The 27,571-nt window shown below is 41.2% G+C and overlaps 1 protein-coding gene across 5 annotated transcripts in view; it reads left to right on the top strand.

The window, feature by feature from the left end:
* The first annotated feature begins 3,204 nt into the window (after positions 1-3,204).
* neb (nebulin) overlaps positions 3,205-27,571 on the top strand; it is a 61,894-nt gene continuing 37,527 nt past the window's right edge. For all 5 annotated transcript variants that reach the window (XM_047601527.1, XM_047601528.1, XM_047601530.1 and 2 more), the window contains exons 1-66: positions 3,205-3,299; positions 4,044-4,140; positions 4,361-4,439; positions 6,919-6,963; positions 7,589-7,696; positions 7,815-7,922; positions 8,194-8,298; positions 8,400-8,504; positions 8,603-8,707; positions 9,047-9,151; positions 9,726-9,830; positions 9,928-10,035; positions 10,396-10,512; positions 11,301-11,402; positions 11,507-11,614; positions 11,726-11,830; positions 11,942-12,040; positions 12,602-12,706; positions 12,796-12,903; positions 12,998-13,111; positions 13,200-13,397; positions 13,496-13,603; positions 13,731-13,829; positions 13,916-14,020; positions 14,148-14,255; positions 14,374-14,685; positions 14,798-15,004; positions 15,103-15,207; positions 15,283-15,390; positions 15,649-15,960; positions 16,042-16,248; positions 16,384-16,488; positions 16,612-16,719; positions 16,826-17,137; positions 17,313-17,519; positions 17,609-17,713; positions 17,810-17,917; positions 18,012-18,323; positions 18,437-18,643; positions 18,749-18,853; positions 18,950-19,057; positions 19,237-19,548; positions 19,655-19,861; positions 19,960-20,064; positions 20,190-20,297; positions 20,393-20,704; positions 20,786-20,989; positions 21,334-21,438; positions 21,561-21,668; positions 21,817-22,128; positions 22,225-22,428; positions 22,542-22,646; positions 23,016-23,123; positions 23,245-23,556; positions 23,672-23,875; positions 24,002-24,106; positions 24,208-24,315; positions 24,766-25,077; positions 25,165-25,368; positions 25,465-25,569; positions 25,899-26,006; positions 26,095-26,406; positions 26,499-26,702; positions 26,805-26,909; positions 26,993-27,100; positions 27,199-27,510. In XM_047601527.1, the coding sequence (XP_047457483.1) occupies positions 4,374-4,439; positions 6,919-6,963; positions 7,589-7,696; positions 7,815-7,922; positions 8,194-8,298; positions 8,400-8,504; positions 8,603-8,707; positions 9,047-9,151; positions 9,726-9,830; positions 9,928-10,035; positions 10,396-10,512; positions 11,301-11,402; positions 11,507-11,614; positions 11,726-11,830; positions 11,942-12,040; positions 12,602-12,706; positions 12,796-12,903; positions 12,998-13,111; positions 13,200-13,397; positions 13,496-13,603; positions 13,731-13,829; positions 13,916-14,020; positions 14,148-14,255; positions 14,374-14,685; positions 14,798-15,004; positions 15,103-15,207; positions 15,283-15,390; positions 15,649-15,960; positions 16,042-16,248; positions 16,384-16,488; positions 16,612-16,719; positions 16,826-17,137; positions 17,313-17,519; positions 17,609-17,713; positions 17,810-17,917; positions 18,012-18,323; positions 18,437-18,643; positions 18,749-18,853; positions 18,950-19,057; positions 19,237-19,548; positions 19,655-19,861; positions 19,960-20,064; positions 20,190-20,297; positions 20,393-20,704; positions 20,786-20,989; positions 21,334-21,438; positions 21,561-21,668; positions 21,817-22,128; positions 22,225-22,428; positions 22,542-22,646; positions 23,016-23,123; positions 23,245-23,556; positions 23,672-23,875; positions 24,002-24,106; positions 24,208-24,315; positions 24,766-25,077; positions 25,165-25,368; positions 25,465-25,569; positions 25,899-26,006; positions 26,095-26,406; positions 26,499-26,702; positions 26,805-26,909; positions 26,993-27,100; positions 27,199-27,510 (10,053 nt within the window). In that variant the 5' untranslated portion in view covers positions 3,205-3,299; positions 4,044-4,140; positions 4,361-4,373. The remainder of the gene's footprint in view (positions 3,300-4,043; positions 4,141-4,360; positions 4,440-6,918; positions 6,964-7,588; positions 7,697-7,814; positions 7,923-8,193; positions 8,299-8,399; positions 8,505-8,602; positions 8,708-9,046; positions 9,152-9,725; positions 9,831-9,927; positions 10,036-10,395; positions 10,513-11,300; positions 11,403-11,506; positions 11,615-11,725; positions 11,831-11,941; positions 12,041-12,601; positions 12,707-12,795; positions 12,904-12,997; positions 13,112-13,199; positions 13,398-13,495; positions 13,604-13,730; positions 13,830-13,915; positions 14,021-14,147; positions 14,256-14,373; positions 14,686-14,797; positions 15,005-15,102; positions 15,208-15,282; positions 15,391-15,648; positions 15,961-16,041; positions 16,249-16,383; positions 16,489-16,611; positions 16,720-16,825; positions 17,138-17,312; positions 17,520-17,608; positions 17,714-17,809; positions 17,918-18,011; positions 18,324-18,436; positions 18,644-18,748; positions 18,854-18,949; positions 19,058-19,236; positions 19,549-19,654; positions 19,862-19,959; positions 20,065-20,189; positions 20,298-20,392; positions 20,705-20,785; positions 20,990-21,333; positions 21,439-21,560; positions 21,669-21,816; positions 22,129-22,224; positions 22,429-22,541; positions 22,647-23,015; positions 23,124-23,244; positions 23,557-23,671; positions 23,876-24,001; positions 24,107-24,207; positions 24,316-24,765; positions 25,078-25,164; positions 25,369-25,464; positions 25,570-25,898; positions 26,007-26,094; positions 26,407-26,498; positions 26,703-26,804; positions 26,910-26,992; positions 27,101-27,198; positions 27,511-27,571) is intronic.

Below are 27,571 nucleotides of genomic sequence, written 5' to 3' on the forward strand. Positions count from 1 at the left end.
TTTTGTGGAAGCGGTGCCAGAAAGGTGGTAATTCAGTTGTATGATCATTTTGGAGGATGTCGCAGCTACATCCTCCAAAATGATCATACAACTGAATTATCACCTACAAGCTACATTGTAGCATTGTAGCTACATTATAGCTTGTGATGCTGTTTATCCGTATTGATCCCAGAGCTCAGTGACTAAAACATGTGTTGAACAACTCAATACAGTTCAACATTTCTGCGAGTCAACAGCCTCCAAAGTGAAAACAGTCGAATCAACATGTAATGTCCCTCAGTTATTTTGAAAAAAATAATCTGTGTATCATAACCCTCATGAAGCCAGACTGTGACGTCATAGCAAGCGGTAGTCTCCATGGTTACGGCCACTGAGTGGATAAAAAGTGACAGTTGAGCATGGAGATTAGCAGCATTAGTTTGAGTCATTGTAAAATTAATTTTTTTAAAAAATGTGGAAGAGCTGTTCGATTGACTGTACCAACAGATTTGAAAAGCAGACGCAGATATATTTTTTCACAGATATTTTCGACTGCCAGCGAAAAGAGAAGTAAATGGATCGATGCACTACGAAGAAACAACTGGAATCCAGGCACACGTTCAGTGTAAGGTAATAATAAGTTACAGTCGACAGTAACTATTTCAGTTCCAACAATAAATAACAATAAAACGATAAATAAACGGAATATTTGCGACAATTCCTCGTCATCCTTGTAACGTCCGGCCTGCGTGAGGCTAACGATACTTCTCAGTGGAGCTGTTAGCGTTAGCATCTTTTATTTAGCTACATTTAAATGGAACAGAGGCTAATCCACTTTTTCCAAATAAAGGGGTACTGTAGTTGTATAAAGTACCAAAAGGTCAGACTTTAGCAGAAGTATAGTATTTCACAGCGTTGAAATCAGGTCCATATGAATGTCAGAAGAATTGATTTCTGGTCATATGTCAATGTTCGTGGACCATTTGGTAGTTTGTATAGATCATTGTTGAGTCCAGTTGTCCTTAATTTGATTTGATAATCCACATTTTCCCTGGTCTGCCTGTATTTGCTGATACATTACACCATGTTTTTGCCACTCAGTGGGCGTGGCCGCGGGTCAAAGTGACGTCAATGCATAACCCCGATTCCTAATTCATCTGCCAAAATCAGAAAATTAGCACTGACCTAACCCTCACCTTAGGTATCTCCTGTTTGCAATAGATCTATAGAGGCTTATGAGCCGTGAAACAACAACCTGTCCTGATGGAGCTGGCTCACCCTATTGCTGATCAACCGGTTTAATTTTGGACTTTGTACCTCACAAGGATTTATTGTGTTCTTTGGCGTTAGTGGGGTAAGATTTACACTTGGCAGTGTTTATGTTGTGGTTGTCTCCCTTGCAGCTGTTGTGTTTTTGGTCCCACTGGTCATCGGTCACTTTTTCCAGTGACTAAGCATCATGTTGCCGTCGTCCCTGGGTGTCTTTACCGTTGGGAATTCATTCTTTTGGCTACGACAATCATTAAAAAGCTCCCCTATGACATCTGAATTTGTCGAACATGCAATATTTTCGTGGCCTGAACAGTTTTTCCCCCACCTATTACTCATTTCTTTCTTTAGGAATGTGTTTCTGTTGAACTTGAATATCATTATTTCAACGACAAACACAATGTGTACGTTTCTATTTGGGTCAAAAGCTGAAATATCCAAGATGAGAATCTGAACGTCAACCCTTCAACATCTGCCTTCTTATCAACTTCTTGATGATGATGATGATGATGAAGTTTATGGGCTGTGTAAACATGACGGTTACTTTTCCATCCTGGAAAAAGTCTTGTATTGTTGACAAATCTATTAAAAGGATGTCATAAACCATTTGTAGATGTCATGAGCAGGAGGTGAACTCAACTTTTAAAACACGACTGTTTTTCATTTTATTTTATTTTAATTTTACAAATCAGGTGAGATCAGGGCTGCAGGGATGTTGCTAATGAGGACCAAGCAGCAGTCGTCCGGTGCATCACAGAATGAAGGGACATGACCACATTCAGGAGACGGGGAGACATTCAGCTGCCGCTGTCCGTCTCGGTCCCCGGGATAGCTCCCTTCTCCTGGCGCAAAGAGCGAGAGTAAAGATATGACATACCAGAGAGATACAAGTGCAGACTTTTCATCCTCTGTCTTCAGTCCTCTGCGTGTTCACAGTATAATGCAGTGAAATTTAACCGTATATTCAGCTGCACAGTGTTATTAGAATATCAAGAAATTGATTTTTGGTATATTTATAAAATTCAAAAGCTTTATGTGCACTCAAAACACATGAACCCCGAGTGGCCTCGTTGTCGTTTGTCCTGTGAGGTGTTAAATTGAAATATTTGGGGTTAATTTTTTTTATTATGAAGAGATAATATGTGAAAACTGTAAGAATATAGTGTAGCATCTAGAGGTAGAAGACGCCAGAGCCATACGGAAATATGCAGTACATCCAAACCTTGTTCATATCCTCAAAGAACATTTAAAGTTGTAAGTTCAAGTAAAAATACCAGTTTCAGTGCTATGGAAAGTGTCCACAATGATGAAACTCATGCAACCATACAGTGAGGAGTAGGATGAGTGTTTCATTAGCACGGGAACATCACATCACATCAACAACACTGCTCGCACAATAGGGTAGATGTTTTCTATCTGATGTCTTCGGTCTTCTTTCCAAATCATTACTCATCCGCAGGCTCATCCTTACCCTATTAGCATTGGTGAGTCATAATAATAAATGTTAAGTAGCTGTTCACTTGTGGTTCATATTCTGTTCCTCGTCTTGTCCGTCAGGTCGCTCCGTTTGATATTGACCTGATTTCTCGACAGGACGCAGCCAGCTCAGGGTCAGCTGACAGATGACCTCAACAGATCTGACACTCGCAGCCACGCTTGGGCCCCCGAAGCTGGTCACGTGCTGTTAATGAATTAATAATTAACAAAAGACAGTCGCGCTAATTGTCGACTTCCCACAACCGCTGCACTGTCATTCACTCTGGGTGGGTCTGTTGTAGTTTGTCTTCTTGAGAACCCGCCACTCATGCCCCCGCTGCCTTCCTCATAACTGTACCGCTGATGCATTAGCCTCAACAGGTGCTCCTTTCTGAAAGGATCACTTAGGTATATTTAGATTTTGAAACCTGAGAGTGCTGGCCCCTGATTGGCTGCGTCAGCCACATGATAACCTGGGTACAAACCGCAGCTGTGTGCTGTCGCCCAGCGTTTCTCTGGAGGGAAGCTGGTGAGGCTTTGGCGGCTTGGGACACCATTAAACTTTATCGTAACTGGTAAGCAAAGGAAAGGATTAAAAGAAAGAAACAAACAAAAAAATGCCCTGCAAATATCTATCTATCTACACCTTGCATGGCTTTCCGTCTGCTCGGATATCCTTTGTTTCCATCCTCTGCTGCCATCTGCATCCAGGAGATACTGACTGAGGAATAAGGAGTGCTAACTCTCCGTTGCACAGTGAAGGAGTAACCAAACTGATCTGGAAGACCCAAGCAAGATCAGACCAGCCCCACGTTTGGATGTATCAGAAGTGTCAGCTGCAGCCTGGCCATCTTCTTCCCAAAACCTTCGCAACCTCTTGCCTATTTTTGTTGTTCTTCTAACTCTACCGCTCTTTTGCTGTTTTTATTAGAAAAGAAAACCACATTTTATTTTAAAGACAGGGCAATCAAGTGCTAAAAAAGGTAGTTAGTATGTCATCCTATATTTAACCTGCAGCCTCAGAAGGCATTGCATCTCCATCTGCTAAACAGAGTCAACCAATCAGGCCGTGGCATTGGCTTACATGTCAAATAGCTGGGGCACTGTTGGGCAGCTGTCGCCAGCCTTCAGCCAGGAGGCACAGTTCTTTGAGCCGTGTTGTGGCATGTCGGGGAGGAGGGGTGGTCGTCACACATTCAAAGGCAGGGGGCCTATTATAATACGCTCAGCGTCTCACCTTGCTAATCTACCCTTCTCCCCTGTCTGATTATTGATTGACACTGTCGTTGAGGTGTTTCACATTTTACTGTTCTGTTTAGGGGCTAATCACAAAAGTCGGACTATCAGTTTGAGACCCTAGTGGATGGCAAGGGAGACTTCGTTACTGTCAGGAAATACTGCGGGAATCTTTTGCTGGTATGACAAGAACATGGATTGAACATCAGTGTTTTGTTGTTGTTTCACAGTTCATTTTTTTTGCATGTGTTTGCTGTTTGTTGTTATTATTATTATTTTTAATGAAGAATTTGGGGAGGGCTCCGGGGAAGCATCCTAAAATACCCCTGCAGCAGATGTCCTATCATGTCTCGTCTAAGCCCCAGTACATAGTAATTTTATTTTATTTCATTGTGTGTAGAACCGTACCAAACATGACGGAAGTAGTGGAAGAATATGAGGAGTATGAGGAGGAGGAGGAGGAGGAAATCATCGAGGAGGTCAGTGGACATCTTTGTAAATTCATTGTAAAATTCCAAAATGCAGGCCTGTTTTTTGTTTTTTGTTTTTTAATTTTACTCCCATTAGCATCCTCAATAAGTTTTTTGTCAGCCTACATTTATAATGATTTGAAAACTATTTAATTCATCAGATAGAGTTAGTTATCTGCTGGATACGTGGCAGACTCTATGAATAGTTAAGTCAGTGACGAGTCTCCTTCCAGTCAGCAGTTCGTGTAATGGGCCATCCGCGTCTGCTGGTATATCCTGTTTCAGACGGACACCTTCTGATGAGTTTAAAGTGCTCGTTTGGCCTAAACCCTCAACTCTAAATTCATTTTATCGACGTCCTGAAGAAAGTGCAACTACCCGAGTCTTCGCCTTTTTTGGCAAACAGACATGAAACTTTGAGTCTTGTGATATAATCATTACTAAACAGCCAGGTGAAGTTATCTTTTTTTTTCCGCAGACGCCAGCACATAACTTTACAACATTCATTCAACTGGAATTTAACTGCGGGCCAACATCATTCTAATCTATTAATGGCCACATTTTACAATATTGTAAAAGCTAGAACAGACTGTGCTAAATTTGGATCACATACAACTTCTGCAGGTTTCTGCCAGAGTCCAGATGTTTTTTCTTCTGAATTATTTGATTAAATCTCAGGAGACTGTGATATTTTTTATCCTGCATTTTTTCAAATCCCTCTTGTGTATGAAATACTGTGGTGTCACACTGTGCCAGTGTCCGATGGAAGAGTGAAAACAGAAGGCTAACACTTAGTCCCATATTTCCTGGTGAAATAGGATTAAAGTTAACCTCGTATTTGTTCATTCTTAATATTGCTGATATCTTATAGGGGAGGCCGAATGGTGTCGTGACATAATACGTCAACAAATTGTTGTTTATTTAAACCATTTACCTCCAATATAACATATCAACATTTTGGAAGAGATTTACCATCTTTACTGCAAAGATGTAAATCGTTTGGGAGGTGGGATACGTGGAAAAATCAATACACTCTGGTTTCACTAGTACTTTCATCTATACTGTGGAGAAAAATTGCATTTGTTCTCAGAAAGAAGTGAGACGGCTTCGTATTTAATCTACAGAATGGGGAGAAACATAGTCCTGCTCAGGCCTTATATATTAAGAAACACACAGTCACAAGAAGTTAGAAATCAGTAATGATCATTTGTCTTTTATAACCATCTACTCTATATTTTTTCCCTCTTAGCTTAAAAAAAATGACCCAACTTCAACAGGGTGGAGTGTAGAGTCCATGTCTGGCTTTCAGACAAATTTAGAAGTGAACTTCTGCAGCACATTGGCAGAGAGATGGAGTGGAGGAAGATGTAGAAAGAAAGAAAGGAAGAGAGAGTCTTTCTGACAGCCTGGACGATGTTAACGCCACAGAGCTAGAATTTTTCTTAGGGAAAGTGAAAGCGCAGAGATACACGGTTCTACGACTATGGTTCTCTCCTGTCTGATCGATGCAGATATTGAAGCCTCTCACACATGTTGGTTAAAATGATTGAGATGTTCTTTCGCTCAGCTCTGGTTGTTCATAGATTTCAGGTATGTTTGAAGGATCATAATGTACCAGTTTATCTACCTATAAAAAGTTTCTCTGACCTACTGGAGGGAAGTGTATTTCAGGCAGGCTGCAAGTTAGGAATCCTATTCATGGAACAGTACATATTCCAGTGTGGGAATGATTGGAAAAGCACGGCCAATGGTATTATTCATACAAATAATAAAACCTGTCTCTTTTATTTGCAAGTTTAAGACAATAGAGATCATATGTAAACTATTTTAAACAATTTTTACCAATAAAAAGTAGATTTTCAAAGAGCTAAATTCTAAACCAGAATTGAACCGATTCCATTAAATGGGGGGTAAATCTTTTTGTAATCTGGGTGAACCAATCCCATAAACCCACAAAAGGCTGCAAGCGAACAGACGTGGAGATTATCAAGCTGTCCAAATGAGTTTGTGTACCACCGCTGTGCTGTAGCAACTGATAACGGGAGCAATGATCTACGAAATGACGAATGAGAATAGAATTATTGTCATGTGAGCGTCTGGTGTTTATAGACTCGGCGAGAGGATCAAAGATTTAGAGCCGTCGGGCTCAAATAGCGCCAAGGATATTAATACGACTTTATCTTTTGTATGATACAAGCTTAGCTAGAAATTACATCATGCTGTAGTGACCTCTGGGGATTGTAGCCTTCTGTTTGAGTGGACTTTATAACAACAAGTTACAACAAAAATCCCAGATGGTGAGAGGCTAGCAGCTAGTGGTGGACGGATGGAGGGAGGGAGGGATGGATGGATGGATGGATGGATGGAACACCAGAGCTGTGGAAAAATCACCCTCAATCCACAAAAAGGAAAAAAAAATACTTTGCTGTTTCTCCCATAACTTGTTTTGAAAACAGAGTGTTTCCTATATTTGTAATATGTTGCGCAGACTACATCGACGACTGTCACTGAGCACAAGACTCAGGTCTTTCAGGTAAAACACCTCCTCCCAAGGCGCGACAGTTCAATGGGCCGGGGGTACCCTTTGTTGTCCTTTTGTCTTACGCTGGCTCCGCCCACTTGTCTGCATGAACGTACGTGATAAGATGCCACTTTTGTTTCAGGGCCTTTACAGCTACATTAGAAAGCAGTTAAAGCAAAGCATGAACCAGAATAATATGTAATAAGCAGAGCTGTTGTAATTTTGCTTCTCAGTCACCAGATGAGTTACTGTCCTGTATCCTGTTGCTGAGGCTGTAATAATGCATGCAGCACATTGGTCTCACATTTATCGTAGAAGCTACCTGTTATTCAGCTTCCCCCCCTCTCCTCTTGCCTTGTGTTTGTCTCTCCTTCAGTCACCCCTCGTTCAGCATGATTTCAGTAACTCCATTACTCTCACTCACTCACTTCCATGTAGAATAAATTAGTGCTCCAGTTATCGAAGGTGAGTAAGTACAGTCATGGGTTTTATTGCAGACTTAGAGAAGTAACATCAGTTCGCTAAGAGGCTCTTGTTCTACCACGACAATGCCACACTGTTATTTCTACCTTTCTTTATGTTTATTTATCTTTGTTAGTCAGAAAGTTAACTGCATTTCACCTCTGTCCTCCTCCAGTCTGGACTGCCCACCAGGAAAGTCAGGAAGAAGGTCAAGGTGGACACTTCCAAGTTCATGACTCCATACCTGGCCCACAGCCAGAAGATGCTGGAGCAGTTCAGCCACGTAAGGAACAAGTCTGAGCCGAAAATCAACCCAACACCAGCCGATAGTTTGTCTTCCAGATGTCTTATATTTCCTTCTTTGTGTGTGTGATCATTTTATCTGTTTCCCCTGCATTCAGAATATGTACCGGAAGGCTTATGACCTGTCCAGAGGGACTCCTCCGGCTCTCAGCACTGAGACCCCTGAGATGATCCGCATCAGGAAGGCCCAGGAGCAGCTTAGTGAGGTACCGTGCTCCTCAGGACTGTCCTTCTAGTTTTATCCCAAAGTTTAAGAATAGAACAGAATGGGATGCCCTTTATTGTCATTAGGCAATGTAATACAAGATTGAAGAGCTTCTCCTTTTTAGTGCAAAAACAGAAGTACATACAAAATATTGCAAAAAGGTATTATTCAAAAGAGAAAGTTAAAATACTAATAAAATACAAAAATTATTAAACAAATTCTGAATAAAACGAGTAAAACAACTCACTCACTCAAACACATGTGGCCTTCAGGTTAAATACCGCATGGAGGGGAATAAGGCTCGGACCACCAGCATGTACGACGGCGAGGCCAAGGAGATCGCCCACGTCAAGCGAGTGTCCGAACTGATCAGCAAGGTAAGCTACCTGAACTGACACCAATACGCAAAGGCTGAATAAATGAATAAATATATATCGTTAACGCTGTTGTTGTTGTTGTTGTCGTTTATCTCTCATAGGTCCTGTACAGGCAGAAGTGGGATGAGACTAAGGACCGGTACCTTCTCCCTCCCGATGCTCCTGAGCTGGTTCTGGCTGTGAAGAATGCTGCTAACTACAGCAAAGTAGGTCCAACGTGACCCCAAAAACAAACCAAAAAAAAAAAAAAAAAACAGTTGTTGTAAGAATAAACTTCTTATTGATGACTTTGCACCTTTTTTAGAAACTTTACACGGAGGCCTGGGATGAAGAGAAGACGATGTACTACCCTTACTCTGACAGCCCTGAGCTGCGCAGGGTGGCCAAGGCTCAGGAGGTCCTCAGTGATGTAAGCTGAACTCACCATCAATACACACGGCTCAGCTGCAATACATGATAAAAACATGGTGATCCAACACTTAGAAAAAAAAAAAATCAGGTCAGCTGTGATTTATCATGTTTGTTTTATCATGCTTTAATTTTTTTCTTTTATGCTCCATTTGTTTGTGCTGATTCTGACGTATCATAAATAGCATTTTCCACTCAACCACCAAAGCAATTAAAAAACACTTCTTCTTCTTCTTCTTGTTTTTTTGCTGGTGCAGGGAAATCAATGAGGTCACGTATCGATGCCGTAGAATTAACCACGTCTGTAAATTTTCCCGCTGTCGTGTGCTTCCCTCCGCAGATTCACTACAAGAAGGGCCACGATGAGCGCAAGGCCAAGTACACCTCCTTGGCCGATCCTCCCGAAGTGGAGCTGGCTAGGAGAGTCGCCCATCAGCGCAGTGACGTGAGTAGAGCGCAATTAAACTGTTTGAGATTTATGTTAAAAAAAATAGAAGAAAGAAACATGCAATATATTCAAAAAGGTATCTAGTCCCACTCCTTCTCCATCAGTTGTTCAAATTTCTTTACTTTTTCTTGCTTTGGTTGTTTTGGTCGTTTTTTTATTTTTATTTTATTGATTTATTTTGTTGGGACAGTGCATATTAATGGACTGTACATACACAATGTATTGTAAATTAGCATTACATGCTAAATTTCATCCGCAGTCCCCAACAACAAACATATATGTGGGAATTTTACTTCTCTCACTCAGGAGATGTCAAAGCTTCTCAGGAAATAGGAACTTTAGAGGTTCAAAACTGTCCTTCACACCTAACCAGGGCCCTCAGTCACTGCTGGGGATAACCCACCACCTGCTTCCTGATATTAGTAGCCGCTCTAATCTGGAAAGGAGAGGCTAACAATAGGTTCAAAGGATTCCCATCATTCCTAATGTGTTCTAATAAACATATGGAGATATTTGTGGATCTGCTCTGCTAAAATAACACGTTTCCTTTTGGTCATTTGTTCTCCCACAGCTCAAATACAAGGAAGATTACAATAAAAATGTGAAGGGTCAGTGGTGCGAGACGCCCTACTTCGACGTGGCCATTGCCAGGGTCGCAATGGACAACCTCAGCAATGTAAGAGCTCACCGACGCAAAGGACAGGATCATCATGCAATGACTTTTAATTTGTGCGTTTTCCCATCTCTAACTGTTGTGTACGTCCTCTTTTCAGAGAAAATACACGCAACAATACGAGGAAATAAAAGACCAAATTTATTTCATGCAAACAGACACGCCCGTTTACTCCACAAACAAGAAGGCTCGCATCGCTGCTAGTGAGGTGAGCGCACAAACATGCCCCAACACGAAGGTATCAGAGTATTTTTATAGGCCCTGTCTCATGTGGAAGACACGACAGAGAGTTGACCCGAGTCTGAGAGAGGAGCGTGAGTCAACGGTCCGCTCTGACGCAGGGACACACTGCATGACTGAGAGATCTCCATTTGTGTGGCTGCAGAAATTCTCAGCGTGTACATTCACCGCTACACAAAAACAATACGCAAAAACAGTGTGAAGAGGCCTTTTTCAGTTCCAGCGTACCTCATAGCCACCCACACCGTCGCACGCACAATGCAAACATGCACCGTGAATCATCAACGCAGTTTCATGTCTTTTCACTCCGATATGTTTCTGGTTTTAGGTCCAATACAAGAAGGACTATGAGAAGACGAAAGCAACGTCCGACTACAACACGCTTCCCGCCACGGAGAATCCTCTCCTGAGACAGCTCAGATACGCCGGCACCATCCTCAGTGATGTAGGTTACCTGAAGAGGCCTGTGTAGAGAGGAATTTAAGAAAGATAACCAAAGGAAAACAAATTTAGTACTGTAGTTTAGCATTTCTAGTCTCTCCTTGAGAAGGGAGACTTCTAAGGTACTGCAGCTTAAAGCATGGGTCTTCAACAAGGGTCTCCTGCAGTACAGCAGAGGTACTGCAGGGAGGTCGCAAAATTTTTGGTTGATTAGATATTTGTTATATATATATATTTTTTTAATTTTCCCCACAATTTTGCCCCACAAATTTAAATTTCTTTAAATACACATTAACAAAAATCCAACATATTTTATGATGTTAGTATTTAGCTGTGTTTAAAGTTAAAGCTGTCAAGAAAATAATTGTGTATATATAAAATTGTCCGATAAAGAAAATAATTAATATTATTAAATTACTATTGAATGCAAAATGATAATAATAATAATGTATATTTATAAATGGCACTAGTTTAGTATAGAACACATATAGTAGGTAGGGGGTCCTTGACCTGAAAAACATCCCCTGACTTAAAGGATAAAGTGACTTCTGAAACAGTGTCATCTATGTGAATTGTAATATCAGTTTTATTAGAAGTCACTTTTTGCATACAGTGAATCAGCTGAAAACATAAGGATCTAATTAATTTAACCTTAATGTTTTTCATTTTGCCGTTTTCTTTGCGTTCTGTGTCATAACATGCAGTGTATTTATGCAACTGGACATGCATTTCTTAAGCTTTTATTTTTCCCCCCCTTTTCTTCTCCTTCTTTCTTCTCATATTCACTTGCAGAAAGTCTATAAGGCTAGCTATGAGAAATCCAGGGGATTCAGCATCAACTACTGTGACACGCCCAAGTTTCAGATGGACTCCGTACTCAAAAAGTTCACTGATGTAAGTATGCTCAGTCATTACAAATTCTTTCTTTTATGTAAATTACGTGAAGTTTTTTTTTTTTTTTTCTGGTTTGAAATACTTTTTGTTCTTCCTAATTTCAGGCCCATTACAAAGATAAGTATGACAATGAGGTGAAGGGCCACTACATCGGCAGCTATGAAGACCTCTATATGCTCCACTGCCAGAAAATGGAGGAAATGAAGAATGAGGTAAATTGTCGTGTTCTTTTTATTTTTCTATTCTATTTTTTTTGTATTAGTATTATTTCATTGTGTGGCCATTGTGTGTTTCCTTACAATTTACACATTTCCCCCTCACAGCAATTATATAAATCTGAATATGAAGATATAAAAACCAGATGCTTCTTCCCTCAAACAATTACGCCTGAATACGAAGCTACAAAGAAGCTTGAGCAGTGCAAAGATGTGAGTAGTCATGACTAATAAGACACGCACACACACAAAAAAAAAGATTTGTGTTGATATAATTTTAGTATTCTTACATGTGTTTTTTTATTACTATCTTATGGTTTTCAGAAAGCTTACAAGTTACATCCAGACAAAGTGAAATTTACACAAGTGGTAGATTCACCAGTCTTGGTTCAAGCCGCCATCAACGCCAAACAGCTAAGTGACGTAAGTACCACATTTTGGATGGCCTCTTCTTCCGTGTTAAATCAAAATGCATTATAATGTACAGTAAATTAGCCCTACAAGGTTGCTCTTGCTTGGATATCATGAAAAAGGTTCATATGAGCTTGATGTCAATGTAATTATTTTTTTTACATTCTCCGTTTATTGACTTAAATTGCTACAATCATGGCCCTAACGCTGTAGATCAAATTCTCCTGCATATGCAGATCACCTTTAAATGTGCCCAATCATCCACATAGCCCAGCTGTCTTTCTTTCTATGGGCACCATGGAAACTGGAGAGCCATTTCTCTGTAGTATAAATAGAAACAAGCATTCAGTTGGCCCAGAATAAACCCTCTGATCAGTGAGGGGCTGGGGAGGCAGGGGATGGAGCGTCTACGCCTCTCAGATTGAGCGCATCCGATGCTCTACTGCCCTCCAGTGACAGAAAATCTAACAACACTTTACCTGAACAAATATCTTAAAATTCACTATGTGCAACCTGGAGAAATACTCCGAAAATAGAAAAGGAACTAATGTTATCACTCTGTTCTTTTTGCAGTTAAACTACAAGGCGAAGTACGAGGAAATTAAGTTCAAGTCACACCTGCCCCCAGACTATCCCTTCTTCATCCAGTCCAGAGTCAACGCTTTTAACCTCAGTGATGTGAGTAACTGCTAATTTCAGTAAAAAAAATAAAAATTTGAGCGCTGTCTGCTTTCAGTTTCCTGACTGTTGTGATTTTCTCCTTAAAGAACTGCTACAAGTACGATTGGGAGAAAACCAAAGCGAAAAAGTTTGAGATCAAGGGCGACACCATCTCGATCCTTGCTGCCCGCGCTCACACGAATATCGCCAGTGATGTAAGTGTGATACCCTATCATGTTTTCACAATTTCTTGCTTGCTCTATAATTTTAATAATTTACTCCTGAGTCACATTTTGTTCATCTTTATAGGTTAAATATAAAAAAGAGTATGAGAAGAACAAGGGGCAGATGGTTGGAGCCCTTAGCATTAACGACGATCCCAAGATCTTACACTCTGTTCACGTGGCTAAAATCCAGAGTGATGTAAGTCATTATCTCTATTATCTATAAAATTATCAAAGTTGAGAACAAGGACAAGGACACTATTTGGACGATGTCTTGTCCTCCACAGCGTGAATATAAAAAGGACTATGAAAAGATAAAGACCAAGTACCACGCACCTCTGGATATGATGTCAGTCACATTAGCCAAGAAGTCACAGGGGATTGCCAGCATGGCTGGCTACAGGAAAATCAACCCCAACTACTTCCTGCCTTACGACAGTGTGCTGCTGGACTTGGCCAAAAAGGCTAACATCATCCAGAGTGATGTAAGTGTAGACAAGATCCTACTGATCATGGCTTACAGTTGCTATGACATTAATTATGTGTTCGCTCACGTCATTACTTTTGCTTTTCTACATCAAAGAACGAATACAAGTCGGACTACAACAACTTCACCAAGGGTTCCCCATGGGTCAGCTTTGGCGCCATTGACGTGGAAAGGGCTAAGAATGCTGCTGGGATCCTCAGCGAGGTATGTGTTTGTCAGGATTGCATTCCTGGACACACTGTCACCATAAAAACTGCGGTATTGACATTTAGAGAATATACATATTTAAGTAAGTTTTACCATAATGGATTAATGTGCTTGTCTCTTTCAGAAAAAATACAGAGTACATCCAGATAAAATCCCCTTCACATCTATTGATGACCATCCCGTCATGTTGCAGTCCAAGGTCAACCAGCTCCAGAGGAGTGATGTGAGTGAAGATCACTTTTGAGAAGATTGTTTTAGTTTTTGTCTTGTGAACAGTAAAGCACATGTGACTTCTTTCCTTCTTTGTAGTTGTTCTACAAGAAAGGTCTTGAGGAGATCCATCAGAAGTACTCCCTGCCACCCGATATTCCTGAGTTCCAACAGGCCAGGTGCAACGCCTACAACATCAGCAAGGTGATACTGAGACTGAGAGGTTTATTATATAAACCATATATTTCCCATAAATCCCACGTGGAGCTGTAATTTGTGGTACATAGAAATTAAAGGTTTATCTTTTCTGTTTGTTCATGTGTGATTTCAGAACTACTACAAGCATGGCTGGCAGGAGATCATTGCTAAAGGTTATGACCTGAAGCCGGATGCCATCCCTATTGTTGCTGCCAAAGCAGCTAGACATGCTGCCAGTGATGTAAGTTCTCTGACTGTTTTTAACACGCCATGCAGCAAATATACTGTGCACCTTTCTGCAACACGTAATTGTTTAAATGGCAAATCATCTGAGATCCTATATGTGCTTTAACCCGTAGGTCCAGTATAAAAAGGCTTACGAGAAGGCCAGAGGCCACCATGTTGGCTTCCGCAGCCTCCAGGATGATCCTCTGCTGGTTCACTACATGGAGGTTGCCAGGCTGCAGAGTGACAAGAACTACAAGAAGGACTACCACAAGGCCAAGCTGAAGTATCACACCCCAGTGGACATGATGAGTGTGGTCCATGCTAAACATGCCTCAGCAGTGCAGACATACGCTGGCTACAAGCAGCATCACCATAAATACTGTCTTCTGCCCGACTCTATGAGTCTGGAACTTGCTCGCAACATGAACTTCAATTCCAGTGATGTAAGGACTGCTGATCTTAGAGATATCTGTGGTGTAATTTAGATAGATACTTTCCCTAAAAGATGGTCTAATGACGCTTTTTAAAAAAAAATATATTTCTCTTATTTTCCAGTACAACTATAAACAGGATTATGAGTCCTCGGTCAAGGGAATTGGCTGGGTTCCAATTGGTTCCATTGAGGTGGAAAGAGCCAAAACTGCAGCATTAGCTCTCAATGAGAAAAAGTATCGCCAGCACCCTGACACCCTCAAATTCACCAGTTCCACTGACTCCATGGGCATGGAGCTGGCTAAGAACAATGCCAAGATCATGAATATGGTGAGTAAGAGGAAAATAAATATAAATAAAATAATTTCGGTGAGTGAATTCCTTTTTCAGAACGGACTTAAATCCATCTCTTCATTGTAATTATCCAGAAAGAGTATAAAGCCAGCGGAGAGAAGTTCATGCACACTTACCACCTCCCTGCTGATGCTCCTGAACTGTTGCAAGCCAGATACAACGCTGTCAACATCAGCCAGGTTAGTTACACGCTCATGTGTAATATTTCCCAGTCATTGTGCATATAAAAACTAACTGATTGCCTTTTCATTTAGAATTATTACACCTATTCTCATCGTCAAGATCTGCTCAAAGGACATCATGTGAAGGGAGACGCCATCCCCATTGTTGCAGCAAAATCTTCAAGAGATATCGCCAGTAATGTAAGTTGTGATTATTCAAATCTTAATATTATTCAAATGTTACTGTATTTTGTAATGATATTCATCACTGGCGTCGTTTGGCCTATTTTACGGGGGGCTATTTATTTATTTTTTGCAAATTTTGTGATGACAAATGAAATATAAAATGGCCAGAGTTCGCTACGTTCGCTCCAGTGCATCTCCTGGGGGGCTATGCCTCCCCTGTCCATAAAACCTAGTGATGCCCCTGATATTCATCTAACCTCTTTTTTCATACAGTACAAGTACAAGCTGGCCTATGAGAAGGCCAGAGGCCACCACGTTGGCTTCCGCAGCCTCCAGGATGATCCCCTGCTAGTTCACTACATGGAGGTGGCTAAAATGCAGAGTGAGAAGAACTACAAGAAGGACTACCACAAGGCCAAGCTGAAGTATCACACCCCAGTGGACATGATGAGTGCCGTTCACGCCAAGCACGCCTCCGCTGTTCAGACCATGGCTGGATACAAGAAGATCCCTCACAGCTTCCTGCTTCTTCCTGACAACATGCACCTGCAGCGGTGTCGCACCATGATGGAGATTCAGAGTGATGTATGTTTTCACTTTACTGTGGTGTTATGCTTGCCTGCTGTATACATGCTTTACAATTTGATGTTCTCTTTATTCCAACAGAATGTGTACAAATCAGATTACAACAACTACTATAGAGGTGCTGGCTGGGTCCCCATTGGTTCTCTGGATGTTGAGAAAGCCAAAGCTGCTAAACATGCATTGGATGAGAGAGGCTACCGTCAGCATCCCAGCACTCTCAAATTTACAAGCAAGACTGATGCCATGAACATGGTTTTGGCTATGACCAACTCCAAGCAGATGGACAATGTAAGAATACCGCTCCTTCACAGAAAATGCAGCACTTTGTTATCCTTATTAAAATACTTGACTTTGTCTATTTTACTTTAGTTTTGTCTTCAAGCATACTTTTAAAATTCACTCCTCTCCTCTCCTCTCTTCTAGACTGCATACAAAGCTTCTGGCGAGAAGTTCATGCACACATATCATCTGCCAGCTGACAGCCCTGAGTTCCTCCAGGCTAAATTCAACGCCCAGTCTCTTAGCGAGGTTTGAGCCCAGAAGATTGTAATGAATATCAGAGCTAAACATTTATTTTATCAGCCAGATAATTAAGTAAATTAAAGGAAGATGATTCCCCGGAATTAATAACATGTCGCTGTTTATTTGCAGAGTCACTACAAGCACAAGTGGCTGGAAGACATTGCCAAAGGATACGACTTGAAGCCTGATGCCATTTCCATCTTGCATGCCAAACAAGGCAGACATATTGCCAGCAATGTATGTAAAACAGTAATAAATAATATTTATACTTTGTATACAGATATTCGGCATTTGTTCCATCCATGGTGTATCCATACATATTTTATATTCCTTTTTCTTTTAGGTTCAATATAAGAAAGAGTATGAGAAGACCAGAGGCCACCACGTTGGCTTCCGCAGCCTCCAGGATGATCCTCTGCTGGTTCACTACATGGAGGTGGCTAAAATGCAGAGTGAGAAGAACTACAAGAAGGACTACCACAAGGCCAAGCTGAAGTATCACACCCCAGTGGACATGATGAGTGTGGTCCATGCCAAGCAGGCCTCTGCTGTTCAGACATATGCTGGTTACAGAAAAGTCCCCCACAACTACTTCCTTCTTCCTGACAACTTGCACCTGCAGCGGTGCCGAACCATGAACACCCAGTCAAGTGATGTAAGTACCAGTGACAGTCACACCCATGAACTCTTTCTTTCAGATCAAAACTTTGAAATGAAAATCTAGTGTGTATAACTCATACATTTTTCCTATTTTTTTTTTTATTTTTTATTATTCATTTTAATAACAGAACTAGTGTATGATAACCACCTGTTCTGTTTATTTTTTTCAGTGTGATTACAAATCTGACTGGAACAACTATGTCAGAGGTACTGGATGGGTCCCTATTGGTTCACTTGCAGTTGAGACCGCTAAAGTTGGCGGTCAAATTCAGAGTGACCACAAGTACCGCACTCATCCATCCAACTTCAAGTTTAGCAAACTGATGGACTCCATGGATTTGGCTCTGGCGACAGCCAACAACCAGATCATGAACAAGGTGCGGCATGCGCAAATCTATAATGCAGGGTCACAAAATATAAATGCTACTCTTGGTAATAGGTGTTTTTCTGATTGCTTTGTTTACAGAAAGCCTACACAGCAGCATGGGAGAAGGACAAACTGACTGTCCACGTCATGCCAGATGCTCCTGAGATTGTCCTGGCCAAGGCTAATGCTCTAAACATGAGCCATGTAAGGCATTTAAATGGGATGCACAATGGGATATTGTGACCTTTCTGTCACTGTCCAGGTAATATCAGTTTACAAGTTCATATGTTTCTTTTACAGAAACTTTACAAAGCTGGTGTGGTGGAAATGGCCAACAAGGGCTACAACCTTAAACCAGATGCCATCCCCATTTTGGCCGCCAAGTCTGGTACAACTATTGCCAGTAATGTAAGTTGGAACTAAATCCCTGTTCCAAACCAAAAAGTTGATTACCTACACAGATGCTAAACAAATATTTATTCACCCTGTTTATTAATTACAGTACAAGTACAAGCTGGCTTATGAGAAGGCCAGAGGCCACCATGTTGGCTTCCGCAGCCTCCAGGATGATCCCCTGCTGGTTCACTACATGGAGGTGGCTAAAATGCAGAGTGAGAAGAACTACAAGAAGGACTACCACAAGGCCAAGCTGAAGTATCACACCCCAGTGGACATGATGAGTGTGGTCCATGCCAAGCAGGCCTCTGCTGCTCAGACCATGGCTGGATACAGGAAGATCCAGCACAGTAATCTTCTCCTCCCTGACGCCATGAACCTCGAGCTTGCTCGCACCATGAACATCAATGCTAGTGATGTAAGTTTGAAATGATGTGTGTTGTGCTCACAATCATTACATAAAGATTTTAACGGCAGGTGACACCAGCTAATATTGTCTGTTAATTCATGAGGTCCTTTGTTTCTTTTCAGTTCAACTACAAGTTAGACTGGAACAACTATGTCAGAGGTACTGGATGGGTCCCTATTGGTTCACTTGCAGTTGAGACCGCTAAAGTTGGCGGTCAAATTCTGAGTGAACACAAGTACCGCACTCATCCATCCAACTTCAAGTTTAGCAAACTGATGGACTCCATGGATGTGGCTCTGGCATCGGCCAACAACCAGATCATGAACAAGGTTGAGACCTTTTTACCTCTAAAGTGCAGCGCCTCAAAAATGATGTTAGTAATTTTGTATATAGTCATTATAATTAATTTGATCTTCTAACGTATTTGTTTACAGAAAGCCTACACAGCAGCATGGGAGAAGGACAAACTGACTGTCCATGTCATGCCAGATGCTCCTGAGATTGTCCTGGCCAAGGCTAATGCTCTAAACATGAGCAATGTAAGGGGAATTCATCAAAAGGAATTACTGCATATTGATAATAAAATCAGCTTGGGAATGTAAACTCTCTTTTGTCTTTGTTTGTGTCTTTTACAGAAACTTTACAAAGCTGGTGTGGTAGAAATGGCCAACAAGGGCTACAACCTTAAACCAGATGCCATCCCCATTGTGGCTGCGAAGTCTGGTACAAAAATTGCCAGTGACGTAAGTCTTAAATGAAAATGTGTTGAAAAAATACATTTGTAGAAATTTGTTTTATATACAGTAACAGTGCAGTCTAATGATAAATGATGTACCACTAATGGAAATTCTGATTATGAAATTCTGAATATTATTCAATTGTATTTTTTAAAGATATTCATCATACCTCTTCTTTTATACAGTACAAGTACAAGCTGGCTTATGAGAAGGCCAGAGGCCACCATGTTGGCTTCCGCAGCATCCAGGACGATCCTCTGCTGGTTCACTACATGGAGGTTGCCAGACTGCAGAGTGACAAGAACTACAAGAAGGACTACCACAAGTCCAAGCTGAAGTATCACTCCCCAGTGGACATGATAAGTGTGGTCCATGCCAAGCAGGCAACTGCTGCTCAGACCATGGCTGGATACAGGCAGCATAACCCCCGCTACACAGTGCTGCCCGATGCAATGAACCTGGAATTGGCTCGTCACATGCAGTTCATTGCCAGTGATGTACGTAAAATACCCACATTTACACTTTCCTCTGCTCCATGTACTACTACTGTAGCTGTGCTGCATTGGGAAAGTAATAATAATTTTTGTTTATATTCTCCCTCAGAACCAGTACAAGAGTGAGTATACAAACTACATCAGAGGTATTGGATGGGTTCCTATTGGATCGTTGGATGTTGAGAAAGCAAAAACAGCTGGACTGGCACTCAATGAGAAGCAGTACCGTCAGCAACCCTGGAACTTCAAATATACCAAAGACATGCACTCTATGGACTTGGTGCTGGCCTCTGCCAACAACCAGGTCATGGATAAGGTACTGGATATGACTTGTCAAGAATTTGACTGAAATGTTTTTTTTCTCTTTGTGTGAAGCTCAACCAAGGGCCGCACTTTGTTTGTTTTTTTTTTTAGCAATCTTACACAAAAGCCTGGGAAAAAGACAAGACTTCCATCCACATCATGCCTGACGCAATGGACATTGTTCTGGCCAGAGAAAACAAGAAAAACTACAGTGAGGTACAGTGTAATAACATTTACAGACTCAGAGACCGACAGCCGGGAAGAGGTGTGTTAATTCAAGAACATTCATTTGAAAGACACACCTGGAGTCTTTTATGATACTATTCATTTTGTCTCTTCAGAAACGGTACAAACTTGATAATGAGCTGTCCAAGAAAAAGGGCCATAATTTCCGTGCTGATGCCATTGCAGTCCAGGCAGCCAAGGCTTCCACTGCTATTGCCAGTGATGTAAGTGTTTGTGTGTATTTTCTTTGCTATACAGCTTTCTCTACATATAATTTCTCATGTTCCGCTGTTAAAACTCTCACTGTTACTTTCTACAGTACAAGTACAAGACGGGATACCGTAAGCAGGTCGGTCACCACATTGGAGCTCGCAGCATCCAGGACGACCCTCTCCTCATGTTGGCTCTGAACTCAGCCAAGATTGCTAGTGACGCTCTGTACAAGAAGGACTTCAACCAGTCCAAGACCAAGTTCCACCTGCCAGTGGACATGATGGCATTTGAACTGGCCAAGAAGAACCAGATTCAAGTCAACCATGCTAATTACATCACCCGCCTGCACAACTGGACCTGCCTTCCAGACTCCAATGACGTGGTCCAGGCCAGACAAGCATATGACATACAGAGTGATGTGAGTATATACTTAGTTTCCACTGTTTTAGAGAGTTACGTGGAGGATATCATGCCATAACTAACTTGTTGTTTTCTCCAGGCTGTGTACAGGGAGGATCTGAAGATGTTGAAGGGTATTGGATGGGTGCCAATAGGTTCATTGGATGTTGAGAAGGCGAAGAAAGCTGGTGAGATCCTGAGTGAATATAAGTATCGCCAGCACCCAAGCAACTTCAAATTCAAAGTCACGACCGAAGACATGCCCCTGGCGCTGGCCAAGGCTAATAATGACATAATGAACAAGGTATGAAATCATCAATTTTGTCTTCCCAACATTTTGTTTTTATTTTTTACAACAAATATGTATACAATTTCAGTGTTCAGTTTAGCAAATACAGTAACTGAAGGACAAAATAGATACTGATAACAACAGTAATTTTAAAAGTAGTGATAAAACCAGTGTTGATAATTTAACTAATTCATTAAACATATGTGTGATGTAGTATTAAACATATACTGACCATCTCTTAATTCTTATATGTTAAAAGCAAGTTTCTTCTGTGAAAAATAATATCACATCGTCGGCATAGTGAATAATATACAGTATGTTGCCTATCGCAACTGAACAAAAATAATTTAACTTTTCAGAAAGCTTACACTCAAGCCTGGGAGAAAGACAAGACTACCATCCACCTCATGCCTGATGCCATGGATATCTTACTGGCCAAGGCAAATAAAGTCAACTACAGTTTGGTGAGTCCTTCTCAAATATCCTTAGAATTGTGTAAGTTGCTGCCACAGTATTAGAATCAACATACTTAATCAAACCGTTTATAGAATATGCTTGATGTGTATTTATTTTTACCTGTATGCAGAATACGTACAAGCAAGCCAACGAAGAGGCCAAGAAGAAGGGATATGACCTACGTAATGATGCCATTTCCATCATCGCAGCGAAGGCTACCAGAGACATTGCCAGCGATGTAAATTAATTGAATTTCAACTCTTTACAAAAAGCATGAATAATAATTTCAGCTAAAACGTTCAGCATGTACAAGTACATTATTATTGGTATAATGGTTTCACTGTGACCGTAACATTTTAATTAGAGATTTTGTTCTTTACTGGCAGTACAAGTACAAGACAGGATACCGTAAGCAGGTCGGCCACCACATCGGAGCTCGCAGCATCCAGGACGACCCTCTCCTCATGTTGGCTCTGAACTCAGCCAAGATTGCTAGTGACGCTCTGTACAAGAAGGACTTCAACCAGTCCAAGACCAAGTTCCACCTTCCAGTCGACATGATGGCCTTTGAACTGGCCAAGAAGAACCAGATTCAAGTCAACCATGCCAACTACATCACTCGCCTGCACAACTGGACCTGCCTTCCAGACTCCAATGACGTGGTCCAGGCCAGGCACGCGTATGACATTCAGAGTGATGTGAGTATAAGTGTTTAAAAGTCATGTTCGAGGAAGTCACCATTTATCAGTTATGGGAAAACTTTCACAATAACACATCTTTATTGTTTTGTTCAGGCTGTTTACAAGGAGGAGATGAAGTTGTTGCAGGGTATTGGATGGGTGCCAATAGGTTCACTGGATGTTGAGAAGGTGAAGAAAGCTGGGGAGATCCTGAGCGAGAGAAAGTATCGTCAACACCCAAGCAACTTCAAATTCAAGGTCACAACTGAAGACATGCCCTTGGTGTTGGCTAAGGCTAATGCTCAGGTTATGAACCAGGTATGAAATCATCAATCCTGGGAGTCTGTTAAATGCAAATAATACACAATGACTCTGACTGCATGATATCTGCCTCGTTCATAATGTCAGTAAGCATTTTTCCACTCTTGCAGAAATCATATATTGATAACTGGGAGAAGGACAAGACGAAGATCCACATTATGCCTGATGCTATGGATATACTTCTTGCCAAAGCAAACAATGTCAACTTCAGCATGGTAAGTATAGCAGTTTGAATATTTAAGCAGCTTTCATGTTTGGGTTACTTAGGGCAGAGTGATATGATTGAATGCAATCTTACATTACTAAGGATCGTTTATTAGAATAGTCGCCCATTCAGGTTTGTGAAATCACTTTTTAGATAGTCAACTACATGTTCAGTGAAATTTATTGTTTTAATTTACTAATTTTATTGTATTATTTTGCTTTGAATAATCATTTTAGTTGATTTAATTTATTGTAATTCGATCATGATCTTATCTGACATCCAAACAAATAATAGATACTCACCTTGACCCCTTCCCACTTCTAATACAAAGTTTACATATTTAACATGTATGGCATGTTATGTGTGATCTTTTTTTCAGAAAAAGTACAAACAGGCTAATGAAGATGCCAAGAAGAAGGGCTACGATCTGCGCAATGATGCCATTTCCATCATCGCAGCCCGGGCATGCAGGGACATTGCCAGTGATGTGAGTATTTTTTTTTTTTTTAGAATTAACATGCCTTATTTGGACAGATGTAATGCACACCCTAGATGATTAATTAAAGGTGTCCTACCTGTTGTAATTTTGTACATTTTTTTTCATCTAGTACAAGTACAAGACAGGATACCGTAAGCAAGTTGGTCACCACATCGGAGCTCGCAGCATCCAGGACGACCCTCTCCTCATGTTGGCTCTGAACTCAGCCAAGATCGCCAGTGACGCTCTGTACAAGAAGGACTTCAACAAGTCCAAGACCAAGTTCAACCTGCCAGTGGACATGCTGAGTCTTGAACTGGCCAAGAAATGCCAGATTCAAGTCAACCACGCCAACTACATCACCCGCCTGCACAACTGGACCTGCCTGCCAGACTCCAACGATGTGGTCCTAGCCAGACATGCATATAACCTGCAGAGCGATGTGAGTATGAATCCTTGCATTTAATTGGTGCATATAACTGTATTATGTATCTCCATGTGTATACATGTATTTTTTTCACCATTATTTAAAATTTGATTAATATTTTTTTCCTCAGGCTGTTTACAAAGAGGATCAGAGGCTGATGCAGGGTATTGGATGGGTGCCCATAGGCTCACTGGATGTTGAAAAGGCAAAGAAAGCTGGGGAGGTCTTGAGTGAAATAAAATATCGTCAACACCCAAGCAACTTCAAGTTCAAGATGAACACTGACCACATGCCCTTGGTGTTGGCTAAGGCCAATGCCCAGGTTATGAACCAGGTATGAAATCACATTCTAAGAACTCTATAAACTATATATAAATATGGTATGGATTTAGTTAAAATACATACTTGCACAGGTCATGGTGTTGTTAAATTCTCGCGATGTTGGTTTGTGTGTCTGCAGAAAGCCTACATTGAGGCCTGGGAGAATGACAAGACCAAGATCCACATCATGCCAGATTCTATGGATGTTCTTCTCGCCAAGGCTAACAATGTCAACTTCAGCATGGTACGTTGAGAAAAAACAGTTGTGGTGTTTAAATGTATTACATATTACATTTAAATGGTAAATTTGTGTACTTCATATTTGTGGTTTGTGTTTGTTTACAGAAAAAGTACAAACAGGCTAATGAAGACGCTAAGAAGAAGGGTTACGATCTGCGCAATGATGCCATTTCCATCATCGCAGCCAGGGCTTCCAGGGACATTGCCAGTGATGTGAGTAGCATGCATTATTTAGACAGATGTAATGCACACACTAGACGATTAATTAACCTATATTAAGAGCTTAAATTTAACAAATTTAATAGCAACGAGCTACAGTGTCGCTAATTAGCAAGTACTCGTTTGAAGATGTTGTGACTTCATTGTTCGCTATTCTGGTTTTGCACAGCCATGTCAAGGTATTCAAATAAACAGTTTTAATATTTTGTTACACATTGGGTGACTTTATTATAATAAAAATAATGAAATAATCACAGTGTCCACTTATGAGGACATAGTTTTTTTCAAAAAGTACTACTTCCTGTTCAAAGATGATTAGGTCCCAGAAATTAAAGATGGGGACCAAACTAAAGCTCAGGTCTTAGGAGGTTAAAGTTTGCCTGCCAAAAAAATAAAATATTTTGTCCTACTGGTTGTAACTGTGACATTTTTTTTTTTATCTAGTACAAGTACAAGACAGGATACCGTAAGCAGGTCGGCCACCACATCGGAGCTCGCAGCGTCCAGGACGACCCTCTCCTCATGTTGGCTCTGAACTCAGCCAAGATTGCTAGTGACGCTCTGTACAAGAAGGACTTCAACAGGTCCAAGACCAAGTTCCACCTGCCAGTCGACATGATGGCCTTTGAACTGGCCAAGAAGAACCAGATTCAAGTCAACCACGCCAACTACATCACTCGCCTGCACAACTGGACCTGCCTTCCAGACTCCAATGACGTGGTCCAGGCCAGACAAGCATATGACCTTCAGAGTGATGTAAGTGTGGCTTCTGATGATCTTTCATTTTATATTCATGCTACATAGTATATCATAAATTGAACACCATGCTACTGTTCTTCACAGGCTGTCTACAAAGCTGACCTGAAGTGGCTCCAGGGCCTGGGCTGGGTCCCCATTGGGTCAATTGATGTGGAGAAAGCCAAGAAAGCTGGAGAGATTCTGAGTGATAGGAAGTACCGCCAGCACCCCAGCACTGTTCCATTCACGAGCCCCACAGATGCCATGAACATTGTTCTGGCAAAGAACAACGCCTTGACCATGAACCAGGTGGAATCTTTACCTCAATTTGCCTTCTCTCTCTGGTTACCTCTTTAGTCGTTGCAGTTACCAAGTAACACTGGATTTATTTGTGATTTGTTGCAGCGCATGTACATCGAGGCGTGGGAGAAGGATAAGACCAAGCTGCACATTAAACCTGACACTCCTGAGATCCTCCTTTCTCAACAAAATGCTATCAACATGAGCAAGGTTAGTATATTTCCTTTTGCACATGAAGATGAATAGTACCTTATTTGATATGTGATCTTAGATATTTCAGCAAGAATTTCTTTTGTCAAATACAACTAACAGTAATTTCCACAGAATATGGAACCATCTTGCTGGTTCATTATGTTTCCTTATTAACCTCTTTAAGTGTAATTTAGATTGTAATGCCTTAACGTACCAGCCTGCTGAGATAACACTGAATTGGATTTCCTTACTGCTAACCTTACTTGGCTTTACAGCCGATAATCATGTGCCAGAAGTAGAAATTTTGTTAATTAAAGGTGTTAAACATATTCTTAAATGTCTTACAGAAACTATACAGACAAGGTTTTGAGGAGGCCATCAGTAAAGGCTATTTCCTCCCTGTGGATGCAATCTCTGTCAAGTTGGCTAAGGCCTCCAGGGACATCATCAGTGACGTGAGTACCGCTTAGATGATTCACAAATTGACAACATATAAATTAACATTCTTGTTGTAACATAACCGTTTTCCACTGATTTCATCAGTACAAGTACAAGACGGGATACCGTAAGCAGGTCGGCCACCACATCGGTGCTCGCTGCGTAGAAGAGGACCCTCTGATCATGTTGGCTCTGAACTCAGCCAAGATCGCCAGTGACGCTCTGTACAAGAAGGACTTCAACAAGTCCAAGACCAAGTTCCACCTTCCAGTGGACATGCTGAGCCTGGAACTCGCTAAGAAATGCCAGATTCAGGTCAACCACGCCAACTACATCACCCGCCTGCACCAGTGGACATGCCTGCCAGACTCCAATGATGTGGTCCAGGCCAGGAAAGCCTACGATCTTCAGAGTGATGTGAGCTCTTCTGTGACGTAGTCAATGTATCACGCTATGGGAATGTACCTGTGCTTTTTGATGTTACATGGAAGTTTTTTTTCCCTCACTAGGCTGTATACAAAGCTGACATGGATGAGATTGTGGGCGTTGGATGGGTCCCTATTGGTTCACTGGATGTGGTGAAGGCCAAGCATGCAGGAAAGATCCTCAGTGACCGTCTCTACAAGCAGAAAATAGACCAAATGAAGTTTAAGAGTGACATGACTTCCATGTCCATGGCCTTAGCTAAAGCCAATGCTGAGATTATCAACAAGGTAAAAAATATTCTATCTCTCCTTTCCTTTTTTTACTTATATGTTCAGTTTATATTTCACATGATAACGTGATAACATTTCTTATTCTGTTTCTCACCACAGAAAAACTACATCGCTGCTTGGGAGGCTGACAAAATTAAGACTCATGTGATCCCTGACATGCCTGAGATGTTACTTGCCAAAGCCAACGCTTACAACATCAGCAACGTATGTTTGGTTTCTTTTGACTGGATGTCGTGTTGTTACATTCCCGTTTCATTTGATAATGATCTATTTTCATTCTTTTACAGAAACTGTACAGAGAAGGCGTTGAAAAGATATTCAGAAAGGGTTATGACCTCAAAGCCGACGCTGTCGCTATTGTTGCTGCCAAGCATGGAAGAACTATTATCAGTGACGTATGTAACATTCACCTGAATGCTCTTCTCATTTTTTTCAGCAAGTGCTTATAACCATTGTTCACTTCACTCTTTTCTTTGTACACATTTGTACACAGTACAAATACAAGACAGGATACCGTAAGCAGGTCGGTCACCACATTGGTGCCCTCAGTGTCCAGGACGACCCTCTGATCATGTTGGCTCTGAACTCAGCCAAGATTGCTAGTGATGCTCTGTACAAGAAGGACTTCAACAAGTCCAAGACCAAGTTCCACCTCCCAGTGGACATGCTGAATCTTGAACTGGCCAAGAAATGCCAGATTCAGGTCAACGACTTCAACTACAGAACTCGCTTGCACAACTGGACCTGCCTTCCAGACTCCAATGACGTGGTCCAGGCCAGGAAGGCTTACGACCTGCAGAGTGATGTATGTATTAAGACGTTTAATATGTTTCCTGAGCACTGAATTGACAGTTTTTCTCTGACAA

The sequence above is a fragment of the Mugil cephalus genome, chromosome 12 (assembly GCF_022458985.1).
Source record: "Mugil cephalus isolate CIBA_MC_2020 chromosome 12, CIBA_Mcephalus_1.1, whole genome shotgun sequence".
NCBI lineage: Eukaryota > Metazoa > Chordata > Actinopteri > Mugiliformes > Mugilidae > Mugil > Mugil cephalus.